The following is a 21,387-nucleotide window of genomic DNA, read 5'->3' as shown; positions in this document are numbered from 1 at the left end:
TTTTGTTCCCTCACCTTAAATGGGGGGTTAATCTTCAATCCTAGTTTCGTGGGATCTCCCCTATTGGCCTATGGATTTAGGAAGGGCACTACTTGGGAAACCTCAATTTTGGTAGCTTGGTCCCATTTTCCCGTTCCACATGTTTCACTTCCCTCTGCACATTATGAGCCCTATTTTACATTTTTCCATCTCTGGGTCCACATAACAATGAGGTCCACAAAGCATTGGAACAACCCCCTTCCCTGTCTACATACTTGGGTCGGGCTCGGAGGTTGATGCCACTAAAAGAAAGTTAAAAGTATATCATTGCCACAAGAAAGAAATGAAAGAAAAAGATCATCAAATGCAAAAGATGGCCGAGACATTTATTAAATCACGTGGGCAAAAGCCAAGCATGAAATCTACCCGTTATCATTATGGCCATCAACCTGGTTCCTAGGGCTACTGAGTGCGCCATCACATCATAAAGGAACTCATGCATGTCCCAACCCTTGGTGGGTGATGAATTGCCCTACCTTTAAGTGGGTAACTGTTATACATCATTCACAACATGCTCTCATTTCCCAGAGATTCGAGCAGTAATACAAAGAAAATCAAGAAAAATCAAAAGGCAAATAAGGAAGGGTCAAAAACAAAGGTTGGGGTAACTCATGTATCCACAATTGATCACTCCTTACGTCTATATATCCAATATGTGGACATCCCTTATCATTGTTATCCTTGTACCTATTGAGAAATCAATGCTAGTAGGATTAGGGTTAGATTTCTCGTTCTTGATAATTACTTGTGAATTATGTTGGCTTCTTTTACTTATTTGTTATATTATCTTTCATCAAGCAATTACCAAATTATGTGTACATGAAGTTCACAAAAACACAAGACACAAGATGTAGGCACTCTGCCAGGGAAAAACCCTTATCTAGAGGAAAACCAAGTCAAAAATCTCTTCCTTAAAGAGTTTTCCTTGAGACTCTTCAACCTAGACAAAGACCTCCTACACACCAAGCCAACCTCTCTTCCTTCTATCCAACCTTTTGTTAGAAAATCAGAAAGGCAGAAAGATTTTCTTATTCTTGATAATTAGTTGTGATGTTTCTTATTATTACAATTCTTTATATCTTCTTTCCTTTAGTTCATCAAGCAATTACCGAAGTAGCAACACATAAAACAATAAACACCAGATGTAGGCACTATGCCAGGGAAAAACCCTCCTCGAGGAGAAAACCCAGTCAAGAAATTCTTCCTTTCAATAGTATTCTTTGAGACTCTTCACCCTAGACCAAGACAAGACCTTTCCACCACACCAAGTCAACCTCCTAGAATTTCGACCTCTTTCCAACAACTTCAACTAGGCAGCAACTTTTGGTAACTGGCAGCTTCTGGCAATAGAAAAACTTGGAAGACTTCGATCTCCCAATCCAGAGCACGAACAAAAGAGAGAAGAAGCACCAAAATTTTGATTTTTCCTTTCTCCTTAGACTTCCTCGAACTTGCATTCACTTCGGTATCCCGACAACAAACTTCTCACCTTTTCCCATCTACAAGAGAACTTCACACTTTTTCCCAGCTACAAGAGATATCGAACTTGTGAGAGAGAATGATGCTCCAAATGAATTCGATGAGCTTGTATTGATAGGCTCCATGTGAGGTTGAATAAGGTCCTTAGACCGACATGGTGTGGAGGATACATAAATCATATTTGACTCAATACTTAACCTTTTTACATGATTCAAAAGCCCAAGAATGGTCTCTTTAAAAGTATGATAGCTCTATTGACTTAGAATAAATCCTAGAAGTCCTCAATGAGGACATTTGACTTAAGATAAGGTGACCCAAGCATGAAACCCATGCTTTAATAAGTCACAATAATAATAATAATAATAATAATAATAATAATAATAATAATAAATCTTTTCTTTATTCTTTTGACAAGTACATTACAATGATAACTCAAGTACATTAATGAAGACCGAACATAGTTACATTTTCCAACACTCCCTCTTAACTAGGGAGGTATTCATAATGTACAAATACAGTGGAAGATCTCAAACTATATGAACCATGAAGAACTACAATGCCATGGATTAGATTCTTGACCAGGGAAATATATCCAAGTGATCTTTCAACAATTTAGACACTGCAATGCCATAGACTAGATTCTTGACTAGGGCAATCTATCCATGTGGTCTCTCAACAATTTAGGCACCGTAATGCCACGGACTAGATTCTTGACCAGAGCAATCTATCCATGTGGGAATAAGATGGACTGAAGCTTTCAACCTCTCTAGGTACCATCAGGCTTACTAGCTAACCATCAGCCCAAAAATCCAGGTGTGTATCCAAAACATAGCTCAATAACCAACACCACCTTTCCAACTTCATGACCTAGACATCAACACAAATTGCCAGCCAGATGTCTTCCCAGGCAATGCTTCACTCACAAAGCCTCAACACCCCTTGATCCAACAGATCAAGGATGACCAATCTGTCCCAATCAAATTGATTGGTAACCAACATGCTATGAAAACCTTCAAGAGATTCACATGTACAAACACAACCCCAATCAATAATATACTTTTACATGTACATAATCAAATATAATCCTTCGGGGTCATTCTAGATGTTGCTCCTCAACCTAGTAGGACTATCAACCGAATCTTTGACAGAAGGCTCCTCAATTATATACTTTTCTTTCCTACTTCTCATGCAACAACATATCCTCCGAAATTCATTAATCAAAACCAAGCTATGCCCTCCCACTCAACCAGGAAGCATCTCTTCATCTAGACTCCCTCTTAATCTTAGGGAAATACATTGAGCATCTTGACCAAGTTGAAGATTGTGTACTTGCACAACTTAGATAGCAAGTACAACCAAATCTATAGAAGCATGAATTTAGCCACATCAGAATCACGAAAGCATTACAATATTATATATATCAGATACCCAGACTTAATTACAAACAAGAGACATATACTCTTCAACATCTTGCTAGTGACTTTGTCATAAACCCTAGACTACTTCACAACAACTTTCATTCCATCTAGGGTTTTAATGTCTCTTCCAAAGGTATGACATACCTTACTTCAACATATGACAAACCCTAGAAAGTTAGAAACGATTCAAACAACTATAAAACATCCAACAACCTTTCAAAATTCATATGTTAGACTTCTTACTAAAGTTTCATACAAATTCTAAATTTCATACAAAGGAATCAATCAAAACAATCACAACTTAGTTATTAACATAACCAACTTCCACTAAGATTAGTTGCAACCCTAGATTTCCGATCAACCATCAATCCCAATCAAAACTCAAATTTCAACAATCTTACACAAATCTCAAATTATCATATTGTCATCATACATCAGAAATTTTTACTTTGTCTTAAGGTTTAACTCCAAAACCCTAGAATTCCATTTTTCACAATTTCAACAATCATTAAATAAACAAATCTCAGATTGTTATATCACATATTAGACAATGTAACTAGTAGTAGGATTTAGCTACAAACCCTAGATTTCCAAATATCATCATCCTAGAATCTTAGACAAGGACTTCCATTACATCCTAAGACTTATGACCATCAATGATTAGGTCAACACACATATTTAGGAATTCATTCATAAGCATATCATATGTTTGACAACATTAATACATTTGACCTAGACCAAGCTAGGGATTTGACCAAAAGGACACATTTGTATATGCCTAGATTTCATCATCATGCAAAGACATTTCATATCATGTCTTAGTTAAACCCAACTTCACAAAAATATCAAATAAGAGTTAGATATTCAAACTTGATTAGACTAGGGTTTGATCAAACAAACACATCCATACCAAGGAAATCATTTCTAAGACATTGTAAGTGTCTTGCTCACACATTCCACCAAACCCTGATGAGTTAGGGCTTCAACGTAGAAACATAGCAAACCCAAAATTACCAAAACTTCAAAGGTTCGAGATTTCAGACCTTATCATTCAACGCTAACAAGCTAGGCTTTCTTGAGCATACCAAAATTCCAAACATGAAATCATCAATAAAACTTTAAATATTTCACAATATCCCTAAGCAGTTTTAGGGTTTCAAACATTCACATTAGCATACCCTTCGGTTAGGGTTTTCGAGAACCTGTCTAGGGTTCTACAAAATCAATTAAGAATATGAGTGTGGTGGGTATATTTATCAAGTGATGAATCACCCAGAACAAGAATCATTAAGATTCAATATAGCTAGACATAACATTGTTAGTAATACACTGTCAAATGAATAATCCTTTCAATATAAAGAAATTAATGTATTTAAAGCATACCTTTGTTCCTTGACCAACCTTGTCTTGGGAGGTCCTCCTTCATACTTCTTTGCAAATCCTTTTTCTAATTAAGACAATAGGGGGAGAATGGTGATTAGTATTTAATATAATCAAAACTAAATAAATACATGAAACCAAAAACTGAAAGAAAATGAGATACTTATCTTCAGGAGTTGTTGAGGGCTTCCTCCATAGCTTGAGGGATACGTACAAACTTATAAAAACAATAAAAATGTCTTTTCCAAAATATGTTAAAAACCTATAAAACAAGATATCTAAAGCTATAAGCAAAGGACTTAGTAGTGCAAGTCCCTAATGTTAGATTCCTTGGGCTTGGCTTTCTTCGAGTCTCCTTCCTCAACAAAGTTAGCATGATCTTTATCTCTCTTCTTATTCTTTGGATTGTCGAGATGATCATTCTTGTAGTGATCCTTCTTATGGCATTGATAGCATTCTATCTTGGACATGTCAACTTTCTTCCTTGGTCCTTTCGATTTCTTTCCTTTATGTTGAGTAATGTAGGCATTTGATACTCCTTCAGGATTGGCAACTAATGAGATCATTAATTCTTCCTGACTGCAGGCAGTCCATAGTTCTTCAAAAGTGGGAGCTTCCTTTCAACTGTTAATACCTAAAGCAAATGCACCCCAAGAGGATGAAAATTCTAATAGAGTAATGATCACAAGTTCTTTGCCTGGAACAATTTCATCAATGGCCAAGAGATCATCCCTGATTCTAGCTATCTTCACAAAGAAGGTTGCCACAATGTCTTCTTTAGTCATCTTTGTGGTCCTTAGCTCATTCTTCAAACTTGCTACTTGACCAATGTTCTTAATAGTAAATAACTTCGACAAGGCTTCATACATTTTCTGAGCATGGTAGATGTTAGCTATGAATGAGACAAGGTTGTCCTTTATTCCTTCTACCATCAGAGTCATGGGCACCAATTCTAATTCCTTGTATTTCACTTTGTCAGCATTACTAGAATCCTCTGTGGGCTTCTTTACTTTTCCTTTGACCAAGTCCAGTACCTTGTTCTTTTCAAGGATTAGGTCAATCCTCGTCTTCCAGGACCTGTAGTTTGAAGCTTCTTCAAGTTTGTTCTCTCCCTTGATTGTGTTAGAGATCTTCCTTGAATATAGTAGAGCCCTTCCCTAAGATAGTTCTTTTGAATGGTTCTTTGATCAAGTGCTTGAGACTGTCTTTTACTTCCTTCTTCACAAAAGCTCTGACACCGTGCTAGAAAATCAGAAAAGCAGAAATATTTTCTTATTCTTGATAATTACTTGTGATGTTTCTTATTATTACAATTCTTTATATCTTCTTTCCTTTAGTTCATCAAGCAATTACCAAAACAGCAACACATAAAAACAATAGACACCAGATGTAGGCACTATGCCAGGGCAAAATCCCTCTCGAGGGGAAATCTCATTCAATAAATTCTTCCTTTCAATAGAATTCTTTGGTACTCTTCACCCTAGACCAAGACAAGACCTTTCCTCCACACCAAGTTAGCCTCCTAGAATTTCGACCTCTTTCTAGCAACTTCGACTAGGCAACAACTTCTGACAATTGGCGGCTTCCAGTAACAGACAAACTTGGAAGACTTCAATCTCCCAGCCAAGAGCACGAAACGAGAGAGGCACCAAAATTTTGATTTTTCCTTTCTCCTTAGACTTCCTCAAACTCGCATTCACTTCGACTTCCCGGCAACAGACTTCACACCTTTTCCCAACTACAAGAGAACTTTGCACTTTTTCCCAGCTGCAAGAGATATTGAACTTGTGTGAGAGAATGATGCTCTGAATGAATTCAATGAGCTTGTATTTATAGGCTCCATGTGAGGTCGAATAGGGTCCTTAGGCCAACTTGATCTTCTTTTAGGTCGACATGGTGTGGAGGATACATAAATCATATTTGACTCAATACTTAACCTTTTTACATGATTCAAAAGCACAAGAAGGGTCTCTTCAAAAGTACAATAACTCTATTGACTCAGAATAAATCCTAGAAGTCCTCAATGGGGACTTTGACCTAAGACAAGGTGACCCAAGCATGAAATCCATGCTTTAATAAGTCACAATAATAATAATAATAAATCTTTTCTTTATTCTTTTGACAAGTATATTACATGATGACTCAAGTACATTAATGAAGACCAAACATAGTTACATTTTCCAACACCTTCGACCTAGCAACAACAACACTTTGATCCTAGCAATTTTGACTTGGCAGCTTTGGGCATCATGTTAAAATTGGCAACTAGGGCAAAACTTCATGTGGGGCAAAACTTCATGTAGGCTCAGAAGCCCAACAGTCGCGTCTATTCAAACACCAACGTTGTATATAAATACAAGAGGACTTTTCCTCATTTGCACTCGCTCATCTCATCACATCTCTCTCTCTCTCTACTGTGCAGAAAAGGGTCTCTCTCTCACACATGTGAAGTTGGAAGCTGCTGAAACTGAAGCTGCAACTGCAGAAGTAAAGTTTGACCTGCGTGGACCAGAAGATCTTGTCATCTGAACAGCGCTGTAGGTTCATTTGAACCTCCTCTAAAAGCCGCAACTTTTGGTGGTGGAATCAAGTCAATTCGACGAACGGTTTGCAAGATATTGACTGCCCTAGTTTGAAGGAAACTGCTGAAACTGAAGCTGCAACTGCAGAAGTGAAGTTTGACTTGTGTGGACTAGAAGATCTCCTCATCTGAACTGCACTATAGGTTCATCTGAACCTCCTCTGGAAGCCGCAACTTTTGGTGGTGGAATCAAGTCGATCCGACGGTCGGTTTGTGAGATATCATCTGCCCTAGTTTGATGATGAAGCCGCTAATGTTGATGCTGATCTAGGGTTTGCTACTGCTGATATAAATCAGATTTATTGTACTATTTCTCTTTGCTGAATTATTGAAGATAAAAGAAGATTTGATCAAAGGGTTTCCCCACACATTGTGGGGTTTGTCCCTGGCTAGCCACCACATATTGTGTCTCTTGTCTTGGCTTGTTTTTTGTCGATCGTTTAATGTTCTATCTGCACTTTACTTTATGTACATGTGATTGCTAATTTGTGGAATATAATAAGAAAAAGAAGTAAACTGTTATAAGCATAGAACATACTATAACTTAACATGGTATCAGAGGTGAGGTGAAGACAAAGCCGGAGCAAGAGCAAGAGCAATCACCGAAGAGAAGATTGGCAAGGCTATCCTAGAAGAACAAGGAGTGTTGGACAATGTGAGAGGCAATATTGTTGAGCCTCCACAAAATGCATCTGCTGCTGCATGGAACAAATGGAAAACCGGAGAAGTAAAAAAAAAAAAATAGGTCTATGTGGAGAAACTTGAAGGATTTGAGATTTATTATTGAAAACATGTATGCAGGTTGAAGAAGGCTCTCTATGGGCTGAAGCAAGCACCCCGAGCATGGTATGAGAGGATTGATAGCTACTTGATGAAGCTGGGATTCACTAGGAGTGAAGTCGATCCTAACCTTTACTTTAAGGTTGAAGATGACAAACCTCTTAGATTGGTGTTGTACGTGGATGACCTCTTTCTAACAGGTGCATACCCTCTCATTCACAAATGTAAAAGGGAGTTGGCTTTTGAATTTGAAATGAAGAACCAAGGACTTGAAGTGTGGCAGAAGCCAAGGGAAATTTTCCTATCTCAAGGAAAATATGTGGTGAAGATTCTGAGAAGATTTGGTATGATGGACTGCAAGCCTGTTGCTACCTCGAGGATCTTAACTTTCAGAAGTTATATGGTACTGATGTCGGACCAGATTTGGGAAATGCCTCTGAGTTTCAAAAACTCATTCGCGTTGATGTTCTTGGTGAACCTTCGTCCGAACATATGTTTTGCAGTTAGCATTGTGAGCTCATATTTGGTTGAGCCTCACTAGATTGGTGCCAAGAATCTTTTGAGATGTCTTCAGTTCACAATCCCTCATGGATTGAGATACACTGCTGGAAATATGAAATTGCATGATTATTCGAATGCTGATTAGGTAGGTAGTGTGGAGGATCACTGGAGCACTTTTAGTGCTATTTATCTTTGGATTCTGCTTCGATATAATGGATGAGTAGGAAGCAAAAGTTGGTTGCCATAAGCACCACCGAGACCGGATACATATCTACGAGTATGATCTCGTATGAAGCTGCCTGGTTGGGGAAGCTCTTCAGTGAGCTGTTTGAACACATACCACTGTGATTCACTGTAACAACTAGAGGTGGGATTCAATTATTGAGGAATCCCGTATTCGTCGATTGCTCCAGCAGATAGACATCATCTGGGATATGGTAAGTCGATGAGCAAGGAGGCTCCTTCGCATTAAGATGATGTATAGGTCGATACACCTTGTCAAAGCCCCGAGGAAAGATCTAATCTGTGATTTTCCCAAACGACTTGGAGTCGTCAAGAAACCCTTGTACAAGGGCCCTGCATGTTTCGCCGGGCAAATTTTGCATAGATTCAAGCACAACATCAAGCAAGCATTCAAGAGCTGAAGTACCAAATCAAAGGAAGCATTGCAGTGGGACATGCTTTGAAAACATGACAACCATCTGCATATTGTGTAGAAGTATCAAGGCCAAGAGTCATTTGTAAAAGAGTCATCATTGTAAAGTTGTAAAAGAGTCATCATTGTAAAGATTGTAGAAGAGTCATTTTGCTTAGAGTCGAAGAGGCAATGTTGGGAGGTATAGGAGAGATTGTTGGGATGATGTTATGGTTGAGTTGCAGGTCAAGTACACGAAAATTATTGTACATCTTACAGTATCGTGGATTGTTGTCCTTGGTTTGGGAATCCATAGTCTTGTCATATTTTAGTCATTATAGGGTGGTAGGGAGGTGCTAGACATGTGTATGAAGTCGCCTACAAGTTGGGGCCTGTGAACACTTCAGGTTGGTAGGGTGGTGCTAGGGCGAGTTATGGTTTGTTAAGGTGTTGGGGCATCCATTCAGTTGATTACTGAAGAAACCAGGGCGTTAGGGTGTCCTTCCAGTTGGAGCTGGAGAATAATGCTTTTCTAGAATTCTAGGAAGTTGTTGCTTTCATTTGAGTTGGGGCTGAAGATTAAAGAATTTATTAGAAAAGCGTTTGGTGGTTTTTGACCCGGAGGGGGTTTTCCACCTAAAAATACTGTGCCTACTATGTTCTTTTATTTACTGTTATTACTGCATAAACATTAATAATAATTGAAGATTAACTAATGCTCTGAAAATATTTGAAAGTGCTAATTGCTAAGGAATACTGATTCACCCCCCTCTCAGTATTTCCAATAAGGCGCTCCCCCACAGCCTTGGTTTATAGGCTTACAAACTCTAGTTATCCCCTTGTTGCCATAAAACATACCAACAGACAGTGTTGCGAACATCTTGATAACATCCCGATTTTTTGTCGAAATAACGATTTTTTGGCCTAGCCGATGTTCATCAATTTTTACCGATATTTTGATGGTATCTTGATTTTGTTGATGTTTGCCAATATTTATCGATATTTTCCCGATTTTTATGATTTTTTGGGTTTCCGGACCCTTGCTGATTTATCTCGATGCCGATGTTCACAACATTGCTAGGAGACCATGCTATTACCCCACACTGTTACTTTTCCCTTGCTGTCTCAATCCCTAGGCAACAAGCACCCTAATTTCTCCCTTACCTCCTTGCTTTCAGCCAACCGCAACCTCTGATCCCTGAGCAGGGTCCTCTTGGCCACTTGCTGCCTTGAAACTGACCCTATGCCAACTCATTGTAGGCTAGAATGAAAGTTTAGGAAACTTGCTACCCTCTGCTACCACAAACAACCAACCAGTGCTCTTTTTCCAGCCCTTGTTGCCTTAGAAACTAGGTTCGAACCCCCGCTTGCCTCAAAAATATTATTCATTGCCTCAAAAGGATTCATTCTAGCCCTTGCTTCCTTAGAAACTAAGATTCCAACCCTCGCTTGCCTCAAAAAGATTGCTCGCTACCTCTGAAGGATTGATTCTAGCCCTCGTTGCTTCAGAATTTAAGATTCTAGCCCTCGCTTGCATTGAAAAGATTATCCTCTAGCCAGACTTTTGTCCTCTAGCAAGAAAGATAGGAGGATTTGCTAGGGTGGAATCTTTCACCTTCGAAACCAATCAGAGAATCGGGGTCTTAAAACCCTCTAAGAGCCTCAACCCAAATTCAAGAAGAATAACAATCCATGATGATCATAATGACTTTCCTCTCTTCCATTTATAATTTCTCTCTGGGGCTTTTCCCTCCCAAATTCAAATTTGAGTGACTTGCAAGTTTCCCTTCATTTGCCCCAATTTAATTTTTTATTAACTAATGTTACCCAAGTAACATTAAATAATAGTTCCCCCTTTTGAAATGGCTATAACCTATGGGTTAAATAGGCTACTACATCCTTGGGTAGTCAATTTGAAGAGGAGATTACAATTAATAAGTTGAAGGAGCTTGACAACTTAGACCTTTACAAGGATGATGCTAATTTTTCAAAGCCCTTAGTGAAAACTAGTCAGTAAATTGGGCGATGTAATGTCATAAATTATAATGTTATTACTAATTATGCACTTAATTGCAAAGAAAGATGAGAAATTGTTGAGGATCTATATTGTAATTGTTAAACTTCTATTTCCAGATTTGGCTTATTATTCCAAGTAAATTTATAACCCAAAAATTTAAATCTGCACTTACTAAATAAAAACACATTGGAATTTTAACTCTGAAATTTTTAGTGGAAGCAAACACAAGAAATAATTCTCATATAGAAGTTAGCCCTTCAACTGAACTGAACTTTTATTACTTAGAATAGTGAGTGCTCCCTAATTGGCAAAATGACCCTACCTAAAAGTAGAAGCTACAACAATTACAAAGATTTTTTGGGCACCTATACTAGTTGTACAACCCTTTAAATCTCCCGTGAAACACCCCAATGACTTGTCTTTTGCTTCAGCCCGCAACTTGCGCTCAATCGTGTGGCTGATCATGATTTTTGTGCACTTGGGAACTTGTACTAGCTGTACAAAGCCTCCCCATAGAGCATGTTTGAAATGTATAGCTAAATACGGCCTGACATGTGCGACTCCTCCTTGCTGATTTGCTAAACTTGTTGTTTGGTCTTGATGACAATGTTCTCTTGCTGCTGAAGTATCTCCATTGATGAAATTTTGATGTTCTATGTTGTAACAATCACTTATTCCAAAACTTATTTCTACTACAATATTAGTTAAGCAATTGTGGATAGAACATAAACCAAATGCACAATAGAAGACAACTAAGAGCAAAATGAGACACAGAGAATTTAGGTCCAATGACCAGGGCAAAACCCATAAGGAGAAAACCCAACCAGATTCTTCTTCTTTTAGATATCAATTGTTCAGCAGAGATACAAAGTACAATGAGAGATCAAGAGAATGAGTAAGTTCACCCAAATCTAAATGAGTTGTACATGAAGATCACTGGTAGCAGCAATAGATGCAAACACTGAATCAACCTTCCCTTCAACTGAATCAACATTGAAACACAATCAACCTTGACTCATCAAGTTCTGATCTTACTCTCCAAGTCTCTTTCTCGCAATCTTCTTCAAGTCTCTCCAACTCTTTCTCAAGTTTGAATTCTTCTTTCGCAATGCACAAGTAGGTGTAGAGAAGAGATGATATATATATATATATAGGAGGAGCAACGAATTATTGTCATAAAGGAGGAGCAATATGCATGCCTTGAGGAAGAGTAACATATGCCATTAAGGAGAGGTACGCATACCTTAGTTTAGGAGAGTGTAGCATATGCATTAAAGAGAGCGTAAGAGCAAACTTTTATGACATGCCTTCAATGAGTGCGTAAGAGAGTGCAATGTACCATTAAGAGAGAGAGAGAGAGAGAGAGAGAGAGAGAGAGAGAGTTACGTAGAGCCATCAGAGTCATCAAGGAGAGAGGTGCGAAGTGATTGAGGTGATGAAGCTAAGTTGATTGGTAATTCCTTTTAATAATAATATCAGAGTATCATAAAGGATGATAATAATAATAATGATGATGATGATTAAGTCAAGATTGAACTATTATGATTGATTAATGATAAGTTAAGTGATTTTCCATCAACTATACTTGATTACCAATTGATGCAAGATGATTTACTATTTTTTTTAAAGTCATACTTGGGATGCTAGACATGACTTCCTTTTTTTAGAAAGTCACTCCAAAATTGTCATAAATGAGATTTTATTTAAGGAAATTCATCCCCGAGCTACCAATTTTCAACATTCCTCTATTAGAATTGACCTCTAGATTAAAGTCCTTGTTCACCTTTTGCTGAGATCTCTCACTTGAGAAAATGCTCTTCTCGAATTTGTCTTCTTCTCCTCTTTGGTTGTCTTTTATAATTCTTCATTGAGCCAAATCCCTAATCCTAATCTACAAAGTTATTGACGATTGATACTAGATCTCACCTCACTTGAGATCAATGGTTGAGATTAAATCCAAGTCACTAATGTAATTAATTACATGTCCTTAGATTTTCGTAGCACAATAGCCAACATTAATTAATTAACTTAATTAATGTGTTTTTCTTAAGTTAGACTTAGGAAAATCGGAACGAAAACAACTTAAATAAATTAAGCAAGTTTCCTTTGTGAGACTTTGGATGAATCTTGCATGCTTGACACCTAGCCTATGTAGAAGCACCTTTCTGTTGAAAAGCATAACTAGGTTCGGTCTTCATAATGACATGTAATCATGACTTTTTTAAATGATGTAAAGAAGAAAATAAAATTATTTTGTGGGTGAGGGTGCGTTAGCACACTCGACTGTCAAGGAGAGGGACGGAGTCACTCACTATTCATATGGTGAGGGTCCTTATCAGTCGAGCCCCCTCTCCTCTCCCTTGGGGTCGAGTACCTAAAGGTCCTCTCCTTAACAGTAATGTTTGCTTCATAGGTTTCATGAGCAAGAGATTTTATTTAGATGGCTCTCATTGAGAGCCTTAGGATTTGTCATTAAAGTCAAAAAGTCAATGTCATGTATGAAGAACCCTTCTTGGGGATATGACAATGTATATGAGTCTATAGAAGTGCCTAGAAGCCCCCCATTGACAAGCACAATCCTCCTCTTCAAGTCGACCTCCAAATGAAGTAAATGGCACATGTCAGCTCACCTATTTGAAGACACAACCCTTCCTAAAGACATGTTGGCTCATTTATAGGACAACCACTATAAATAGGCATGTAGAGTCTTTGCATAAACACAATTCAGAAATTCGGATCTCGCTCTGAATTCGGATGGGTAGTCATAGTATACAGTTCGGATCTCCACAATGAAGAAGTTTGGATGTCACAAAGTGAAGAGAATTCATATCTCCCGAATATTTCGGGTGACAAAGGACAGTGAAGTTCAGATACATCTCTGAGATTTTCAGGTGGATTGTGGCAGTGATAAATTCGGATCACGAAAGCTTGGATCCCAGAAGTTCATATCTCTGAAGGTCAAGGAATTCGGATCATAGTTGTAGTGACTAAATACATAAGGAAGTTCAGATAGGTGATGAAGAAATAGCGAAGAAGTTTAAGGGCTAACCACATGAACAACAGTTCGGAGGGAAAGTCTCAGTGTCACAGTAGAAGATCACAGATTGGTCAAGGCAAGATGATCTCGGTGATGATGATTAGATCTCAGTGGTGGCAATGTTTCAGTGCTAAGAAGATCGAAAAGGAAGATGAGTTGAGAAGAGGAAAAGAGCATGAGATAATCAAGAGAACTTGTGTCTTGGTCTTGGAGTGGCAACTAGGTCAAGGGTCTTGGTCTTGGTATTCGTCAATTGGAATATCTATAAGAAGAATTTGTGCGGGTTTTCCTCTCAAAGAAGTGAGAGGTTTTGGCCGTAGATGATAGCCTACATTCTGTGTCTCTTGTCTATTTATGTTTATGCATTGGTAAATGTTTGATGAAGAAGCACACCAATAACTTAAGCAACTAGAAGCTCCTAAACTATTGAAGTAAAAGTCAATCACAAACAGCTACTAATCAAGAGAAATCACCTAATTCATGATGCCCTAGTTTTCTCAACACTTTCCACTACTAAACGTCAACACCCATTCTTAGTGGGGAAGGTATTTTGCACCACTTCTAGCTTCTTTGTGTAGAAGACAAACTTCCTTTTTACCAAGGCCTTGGTCATAGTATCAACATCTTGCCCATCCATGGAGATAAACTGAAGATTCACCTTGGACCTTGTTGCTGCCTTAAGCACACCTAGGATTATTGTGGAGCAGATCCTGAACTCCACTTGGTGTACCCTTGGGGGCAAGTTTCGAGTTGAGGTTGTCACTCAATTCTCAATTCCTCCATCTAAGCCTACTCCTAGTGAAGCCAAGGGGGGTGGACCCTAAAATACATCTAAGGTTTAGCTAGCTCAAAGTTAGCAAGTCATTTTTCTAGGAGTTAATACAAGATGATCAAAACACCCTTAAAATATGTAGTTTGATTACATTTGCAAACTCAGTGAGCACATGCATGATGTATCCCCAAGATAAATATGACGAGATAAGACTAGTGCCTTGATGTAAATACTTGCTAAAATATTCCAAGTAAAGATATACTTTTGCAAAAGAAAGCTTGGAAATTAGGACTTGAAATGAAGTGCCACAAAAGATATATGCATCAAAGTAAAGTATCAAATGACAACTTTAGCAAGTATAATAACTTAAATAAAGCTTAAAAATGAAGTGAATGCTCGTCAACTTGAAAATAGATGCTCTAGATAAATAACACTCAAAATATTAATCCAGATGCCATTCTACTTTGTAGTGGTGATGAAGTTGTCCTGGTAAATTTTAAGTTACTCCTAAGTTCTAAAGAAGGTTTCAAGATAACTCCATTTCCCTAGACCTCACCCTCGCACGGGCCTTGATCTCAGAGTGAGGAGTCAATAGGGGATGGAGGGTCCCTATTGTCTACTTCAACCAACTTGTGTTGGAGGTAGATTTGTTAGTGCCACAATTGCCAGATTGCTATGAAAGAAATGCTTTGCAAAGTAAATGACAATTGAAAGTAAAGCTAACTAATGAGATTATAATAAATTAAAACAATGAGATTGCAAGAGTATTGTGAAAGCAAATTAACCTACAAATGGCAAGAAAAAGATAAATGCATGGACATGTTACCCACCAAAAGTGGGAACCCCTAGGAGAGCTTTTCTCCTATTCATCTTCTTCCAACTGACAACCAACAGCGCTTCACACCCACCTTGTAGCCGATGTGATGTGCCACTTAATATTTGCCACTTGCATCAATTGTATGTTTCCTCGCCCATTTGTCAAGAGCACATGTAAGGTGGGCAATCCAACCCAAAAGGTATGTTTTTCATGGTGTAATCGGGTGCATATGCTTTTTTTTCATTTGGACATTTTGGCATGGATTATTGGATGACTTGGACAAAGGAAGGGCTTTCACTGTGGTTTTGTTCCCTCACCTTAAATGGGGGGTTAATCTTCAATCCTAGTCCCGTGGGATCTCCCCTTTTGGCATATGGATTTAGGATGGACACTACTTGGGAAACCCTGATTTTGGTAGTGTGGTCCTGTTTTCTCATTTCATATTTATCACTTCCCTCTGCACATTATGAGCTCTATTCACTATTTCCCTTCTTTGGGTCTGCATGACCATTGGGACCACAAAGTCTAGCACACCCCCTCCCTTTGTCTGCATATCTAGTTTGGGCCTGGAAACGTTGCCTCGAAGGTTGATGCAACTAAAAGAAAGTTAAAAGCATATCATGGCCACAAGCAAGAAACAAAAGAAAAAGAAAATGATAAAATGCAAAAGATGGTCGAGAGATTAATAATAGCATGTGGGCAAAAACCAAGCATATCATGGCCACACGCAAGAAACAAAAAAAAAAAGAAAATCATAAAATGCAAAAGATGGTCGAGGCATTAATAATAGCATGTGGGCAAAAGCCAAGCATGAGCTCTACCCCTTATCATTATGGCCATCACCTTGGTTCCTAGGGCCACTAGTTGCCCCAATCAGATCATTAAAGGAACCCATGCACGTCCCAACTTTTGGTGGGCGATGAACTGCCCCACTTTTAAAAGGGGTGATAATTGTTATACATCATTCACAACATGTTCTCATTTCCTAGAGCTTCAAGCAGTAATATAAAGGAAAATCAAGAAAAAGCAAAAGGCAAATAAAGGTGGAAAAACAAAGGCTATGGTAACTCATGTAACCATGATTGCTCCCTCCTCACATTTGTACACCCAATATGTGGATTTCTTCATAATTACTACCTCTTTTCCCATGATATTTGGCCTTGAGACCCCTTCATCCCCATTCTGTTCCATCATTATTCACATGTCACCTATTGATTGAGGATGTACCAAGGATCTATCTTTCCCCTTGGGGGTTGGGAACACCTAATAGGGTCGTCTATTAGCCACCCCTACCTAGGGAGGTAACACTATTACGTGATCAAAGCCCCAAATTTGGAAGAGAAGTCCCATATGAAGTGTTAATTTGCCTTTGATTAGTAAGCTTGGTTCACTTAGATGCATTAATGATTAATTGCACCTAATGGTGAGGATGCAACACTGGACATTATGTGTGATTGGTAGGTGGTTTCCATCATGGGCTGGGCAAATTAACTAGGGCCTAGTTCCACTAAAGGAGCATTATGACACCCTATAGGTAAAGCGTTGAGAGCCATGGGACTCTTATCACTTGCAGAGCATCATTCCATTTCATGGGCGCCTACAACACCACAATAGTCTGCGCTTTGCCCCACATTATTCATGAGATGATGCATTTGGACCAACATGCTCCCAATTAACTTAATAGTGTATACATGGCTTGACAGCTGATCTGAGGCCCATATGAGGTTTGTCTTACCCCTTGAGACATGGGAGGGCTAAGACCAGTCTTTGAGCCCTTAATGTTGGAGAAAAACCAACCTATTTTATCACCAAGGGACCCATGAAACCCATTTTGTGCCCGAAACACAAAACTGGGGTCCATAGGATGATTTGCATAGAGATTTAGGGGTCAACCCCTAGATTTGGATTTTTGGAGCCCTCTACACTCGACTTGGCATTGGAGGAGCCTAACGCATGCCCTAGAAGGGCCTATGCATGCATGCCATCAACATTTCAACCTCTTTTAGGGGTTACTTCTTATGTTTTACATTGGTATGAGGTTGGCTTGTAACCTCACTTAGTTTAGCCCATCATTTTACAATTTGAAGGGGCTTTTAGGCTAAATTAGAGATCATTATACATGTATGAATTAGATAGAGATCATTCTATTCTCTCATCATCATCACTTGGAGAATTCAGAGCTCATAAGAGAATTCACATTTATTCCTTCTTGGCTATTAGAGATTCTTGGAACACATTTTGACATTTGGAAGCTATTTTGGATTGTCTTTGGAGCTATTTCTTTGGTGAATGGATGGATATACTACATGTTATCTTGTAAGTGCCTATTGTTGAAGATTATCATTTTGAATTTGTCTAATGTATGGAATTGTTGCATCTAGATTATGTTGGATTGTGCCTTAGTTTATTGAAAATAAATGTTAAAGGCTATCTAGTTAAGAACTGCATATGTTACTTACTGTATAACATGTAATGAATGTTCCTAGTGGAGGAATTCTTATAACTCTCTATCAAACTCCATTTATCTTTGAGTAGGTAAACATTGGAATTTTGATACCTAGGGCATCAAATTTTGGTTACCTTAGCAACAAATTTGGCTTATCTACCACATCTTTGACTCCATATGCCTAAAGGACAGGACACTGATCCAAGTCTTTGGTGATCATCCCAAAATTTTCTCCAAAAAATTCTCTCCTAAATTCAATCCTTCTAAGGCTAGAGAGAAAAATTAGGGCTTGGATCGAAATTTTAGGGAGAAGGCTTTTTGGTGGTTTGAGAGCCTAAAAATCAAGAGGTAGGTCTTGGCTACATGACCTATCATTTTGGTGGGCATCCACTCAAATTTCATCCATAAAATCTCTTGCCCTAGGTGTTGCCCTAAGAGGGAAACCCTAGTTTCTTCTCCTCAACTTGAGGACTTTCTTGAGGGTTTCATGAGCCTTGGAATAGCTGATTATCTTTGCAAGAAACCCTTTCTCTTTGTTCTTGACCTTGTGAATACCTATCACCATTGAAAAACCTCAAAACCCTAGGTCTTGAACCTTGATTTCTAGGGCTTTTCTTAGAGAGCGTTTTGCTTCCTTGAAGCTTTGAACCATTATTGAGCCTCTCTTTTGAATGAGCTCTAGCTTGATCACTTTGTGCCTTATACCTAGCATATCTATTTTAAGTGATCTCCCTGCTACCAAGACTCCTCCCATCAGTGAAAATCGGTAAAGAGTAGGAGGTTTTGGCTGAGGTGACATTGGGCCTCTACACCATTGTTAGCACTTTGTCTAACTCGTCTAGTAGGGTTTCTGTCTCCAAGGCCTGCTAGATTTTGTGGTAACAGGGATTGTTGCTTAAAATTCTTTGTCGTGTGAGGTATAATTCAACTTAACTTTGAGACTATTTTGGAATGGTATGTAACTGGATGCCTTTGCTCAAGGATTGTAACGAAGGAAAAGCATATATGATTGAACAGAGGTATTTAAATTATATCCTATCTATGCTGGTCATGGATTATGAATAGCAATATGAGGGGGCATGTTTGAAAAGAAGGAATATATTAAGGAATAAGCACCCAGAAAACAATGGGGTAAGTTCCTCTCAATGATAATGAACAGCAGCAAGAATAAATGATTAGTGCCATTCCTATTTCAGTCATACTCAAGACCAACTACATATGGATGTGGGTCCTTGACTAAAATACTAGACCGGGGCATTCAGCAATGTACCCACCTTGAACCAAAATGTCACAGCTTTATGCTACAGATATACAAGGTGCATTTGGTGAAACTGAAAAATGTTAAGAGACACATGTTAACAGCTGGGCAAGTGAGAGGGAGATGGTTTGTGTGTGTTTTGGAGGATATTTATGAGAAAGGTTATGGAGATTATCTGGTGCAAGGGAACAAGGGGTTGCTGGAAATGGTATCTTTGGCCGCCGTAATGCAGAAGTTGATCAAAGAGTCTTGATCCATTTGAGATTAACCATGCAAGATTTCTACAGTTTTCGTTTCGAAGAATATTCATTGATGGGTCTTCATTTTCAGACATGATTAAGAGTCAATGCTTGTGTTCTACTTCTTATAGAATGAGTTATTATTTGCATGCCGCCGATGTCATTATTTTAGGTGGTTTTGTTTGAGACACTGGTATGGTTGACTACTTGAAGTCTGATTTTCTTCTGAACTGAAGGTAGGAAGGTAAATTATATTGGTGCCATTATTTGTATAAATATGTATTTCATTTATTTTAGTTCTTTGTTCGATGATTAATGCTATATTTGGAGTTTTCTATTTCACAGTTAATGAAACAAGAAGGATATCTCGTACATTTTGTCTGGATAAGAGTTTAAGGTGTTTTCTTTATCTCTTTGTATGAAGGATGTCTACATCTGATTTTAGTATACTGACTCAAATATGAAGCTTATGCTCATCTTATTCAATGATTCATATTATATGTGGACTCAGTATACTTTGCAGTTCATGAAATAAGCTATTTCATTCATTTGGTTCTGCTAAGAATTTAGGGCATTTGCTTTAGCTCTTTGTAGGGGAATGTCTTCATCCGATGAAGCTCATGCCATTTTTGTATAATTGACAATGACAGTTAAGCAGATTACCTATTGAAAGCTTTAGTCGCAAACCCTATGGAAATTCAGTCATGGGAAGAGAACTATGCACTGCAAATGTAGACACAGGCATGGGCAAACAACTAGTGGTTGCTACCACTCACTTAGAAAGTCCTTGTCCCGCCCCTCCAAAATGGGATCAAATGTACAGTGCAGAGCGTGTCTTTCAGGCAAAGGAATCTTTGAATCTGTTGAATAATCTACCAAATGTTGTTTTTGGAGGAGATATGAATTGGGATGATAAACTGGACGGTGCTCCTCCTCTTCCTGATGGATGGTATGATGCTTGGGTGAAGCTGAGACCTGGTCAGGTAGTGTAATTCATCTGCTATTTTTACTGTATAGGCGTTTGTATCTTGTTTAGTTTCCTTCAATGTCTCTACTATGCTTTGAACTATTAAGTTGTCTGTAAGTGTTCCGGTTCTTAATTATTAGTGGTATTGTGTTTTGTGTTTGGTAGGATGGCTGGACATATGATACTAAATCTAATCAAATGCTAACTGGAAATCGTCTCTTGCAAAAACGCTTGGATAGAATATTTTGCCATTTTCAAGATTTTGAGGTCGAGAGTATTGATATGATAGGGACAAATCCCATTCCTGGTCTCTCCCATAACAAGGAGAAGAAAACCAGAGGACGGTCTCAAATTTTGACTCTTCCTGTGTTGCCAAGTGATCACTTTGGTTTGCTTTTAAAGCTTAGACCAAAAAATTGACTGTTACCCAAGGAAAAATTGTCCCAAAACTGTACCTCTGATTATAAGGACTGCCTTTGAACATTGTGGGGGTTCAGATACTCGTGAATTTTGAAGTAGACTTGAAGCATTTGACTGTTATAAGTTATCATATGCTTAAACTATAAGTGTCGTTGAGAACAAATATGTGAAAATTCTCTGCAATATACGGCAGTTGTGTTTATTGTTGATGAAATATACGGCCAAAGTAAAGAGCAGAATTGAAAAATCAAGCCACTTATTACCTTTTAAATAACTTTGTTATATTTTATGCGAATTTATGGACCGAGGAATTCGTGTCACCAGCATCTGATGCCATAGATTATATACAGGACTGCTGTAAAATGCTTTTTTTCCCCATTTTGATAACCATGTTCATAGTCAAGGAGCAAGTTGTTTTGCTTCATAATATTTTATCTTGTACAATTTCGAGTATTCTTCATGCTGTAATATGCTTTAAACTTGTTAGTCTATAACTATCTGGAAAAAGACGGCAAGTTACTGGAAAAAGCTGTAAAGGCTATTGCCAGTTATTTTGTTTGTGACTGGAAAAGAAACGTTACAATTCCAAGGCAGCATGTTTT

The 21,387-nt window shown here is 38.3% G+C and overlaps 1 protein-coding gene across 1 annotated transcript in view; it reads left to right on the top strand.

The window, feature by feature from the left end:
• LOC149229636 (endonuclease/exonuclease/phosphatase family protein) overlaps nucleotides 1-21,166 on the top strand; it is a 190,611-nt gene extending 169,445 nt beyond the window's left edge. The window contains exons 4-5 of the mRNA XM_089378697.1: nucleotides 20,049-20,381; nucleotides 20,531-21,166. Coding sequence (XP_089234823.1) covers nucleotides 20,049-20,381; nucleotides 20,531-20,785 — 588 coding nt within the window. The 3' untranslated portion in view covers nucleotides 20,786-21,166. The remainder of the gene's footprint in view (nucleotides 1-20,048; nucleotides 20,382-20,530) is intronic.
• Nucleotides 21,167-21,387: the final 221 nt, after the last annotated feature.

This window comes from Pinus tabuliformis, chromosome J (assembly GCF_031772625.1).
Source record: "Pinus tabuliformis cultivar Carrire ecotype Pingquan chromosome J, CPIR1, whole genome shotgun sequence".
In the NCBI taxonomy this organism is placed as follows: Eukaryota; Viridiplantae; Streptophyta; class Pinopsida; order Pinales; family Pinaceae; genus Pinus; species Pinus tabuliformis.
Note: the sequence above shows the minus strand (reverse complement) of the source record. Positions and strands in the feature narration are given on the sequence as shown.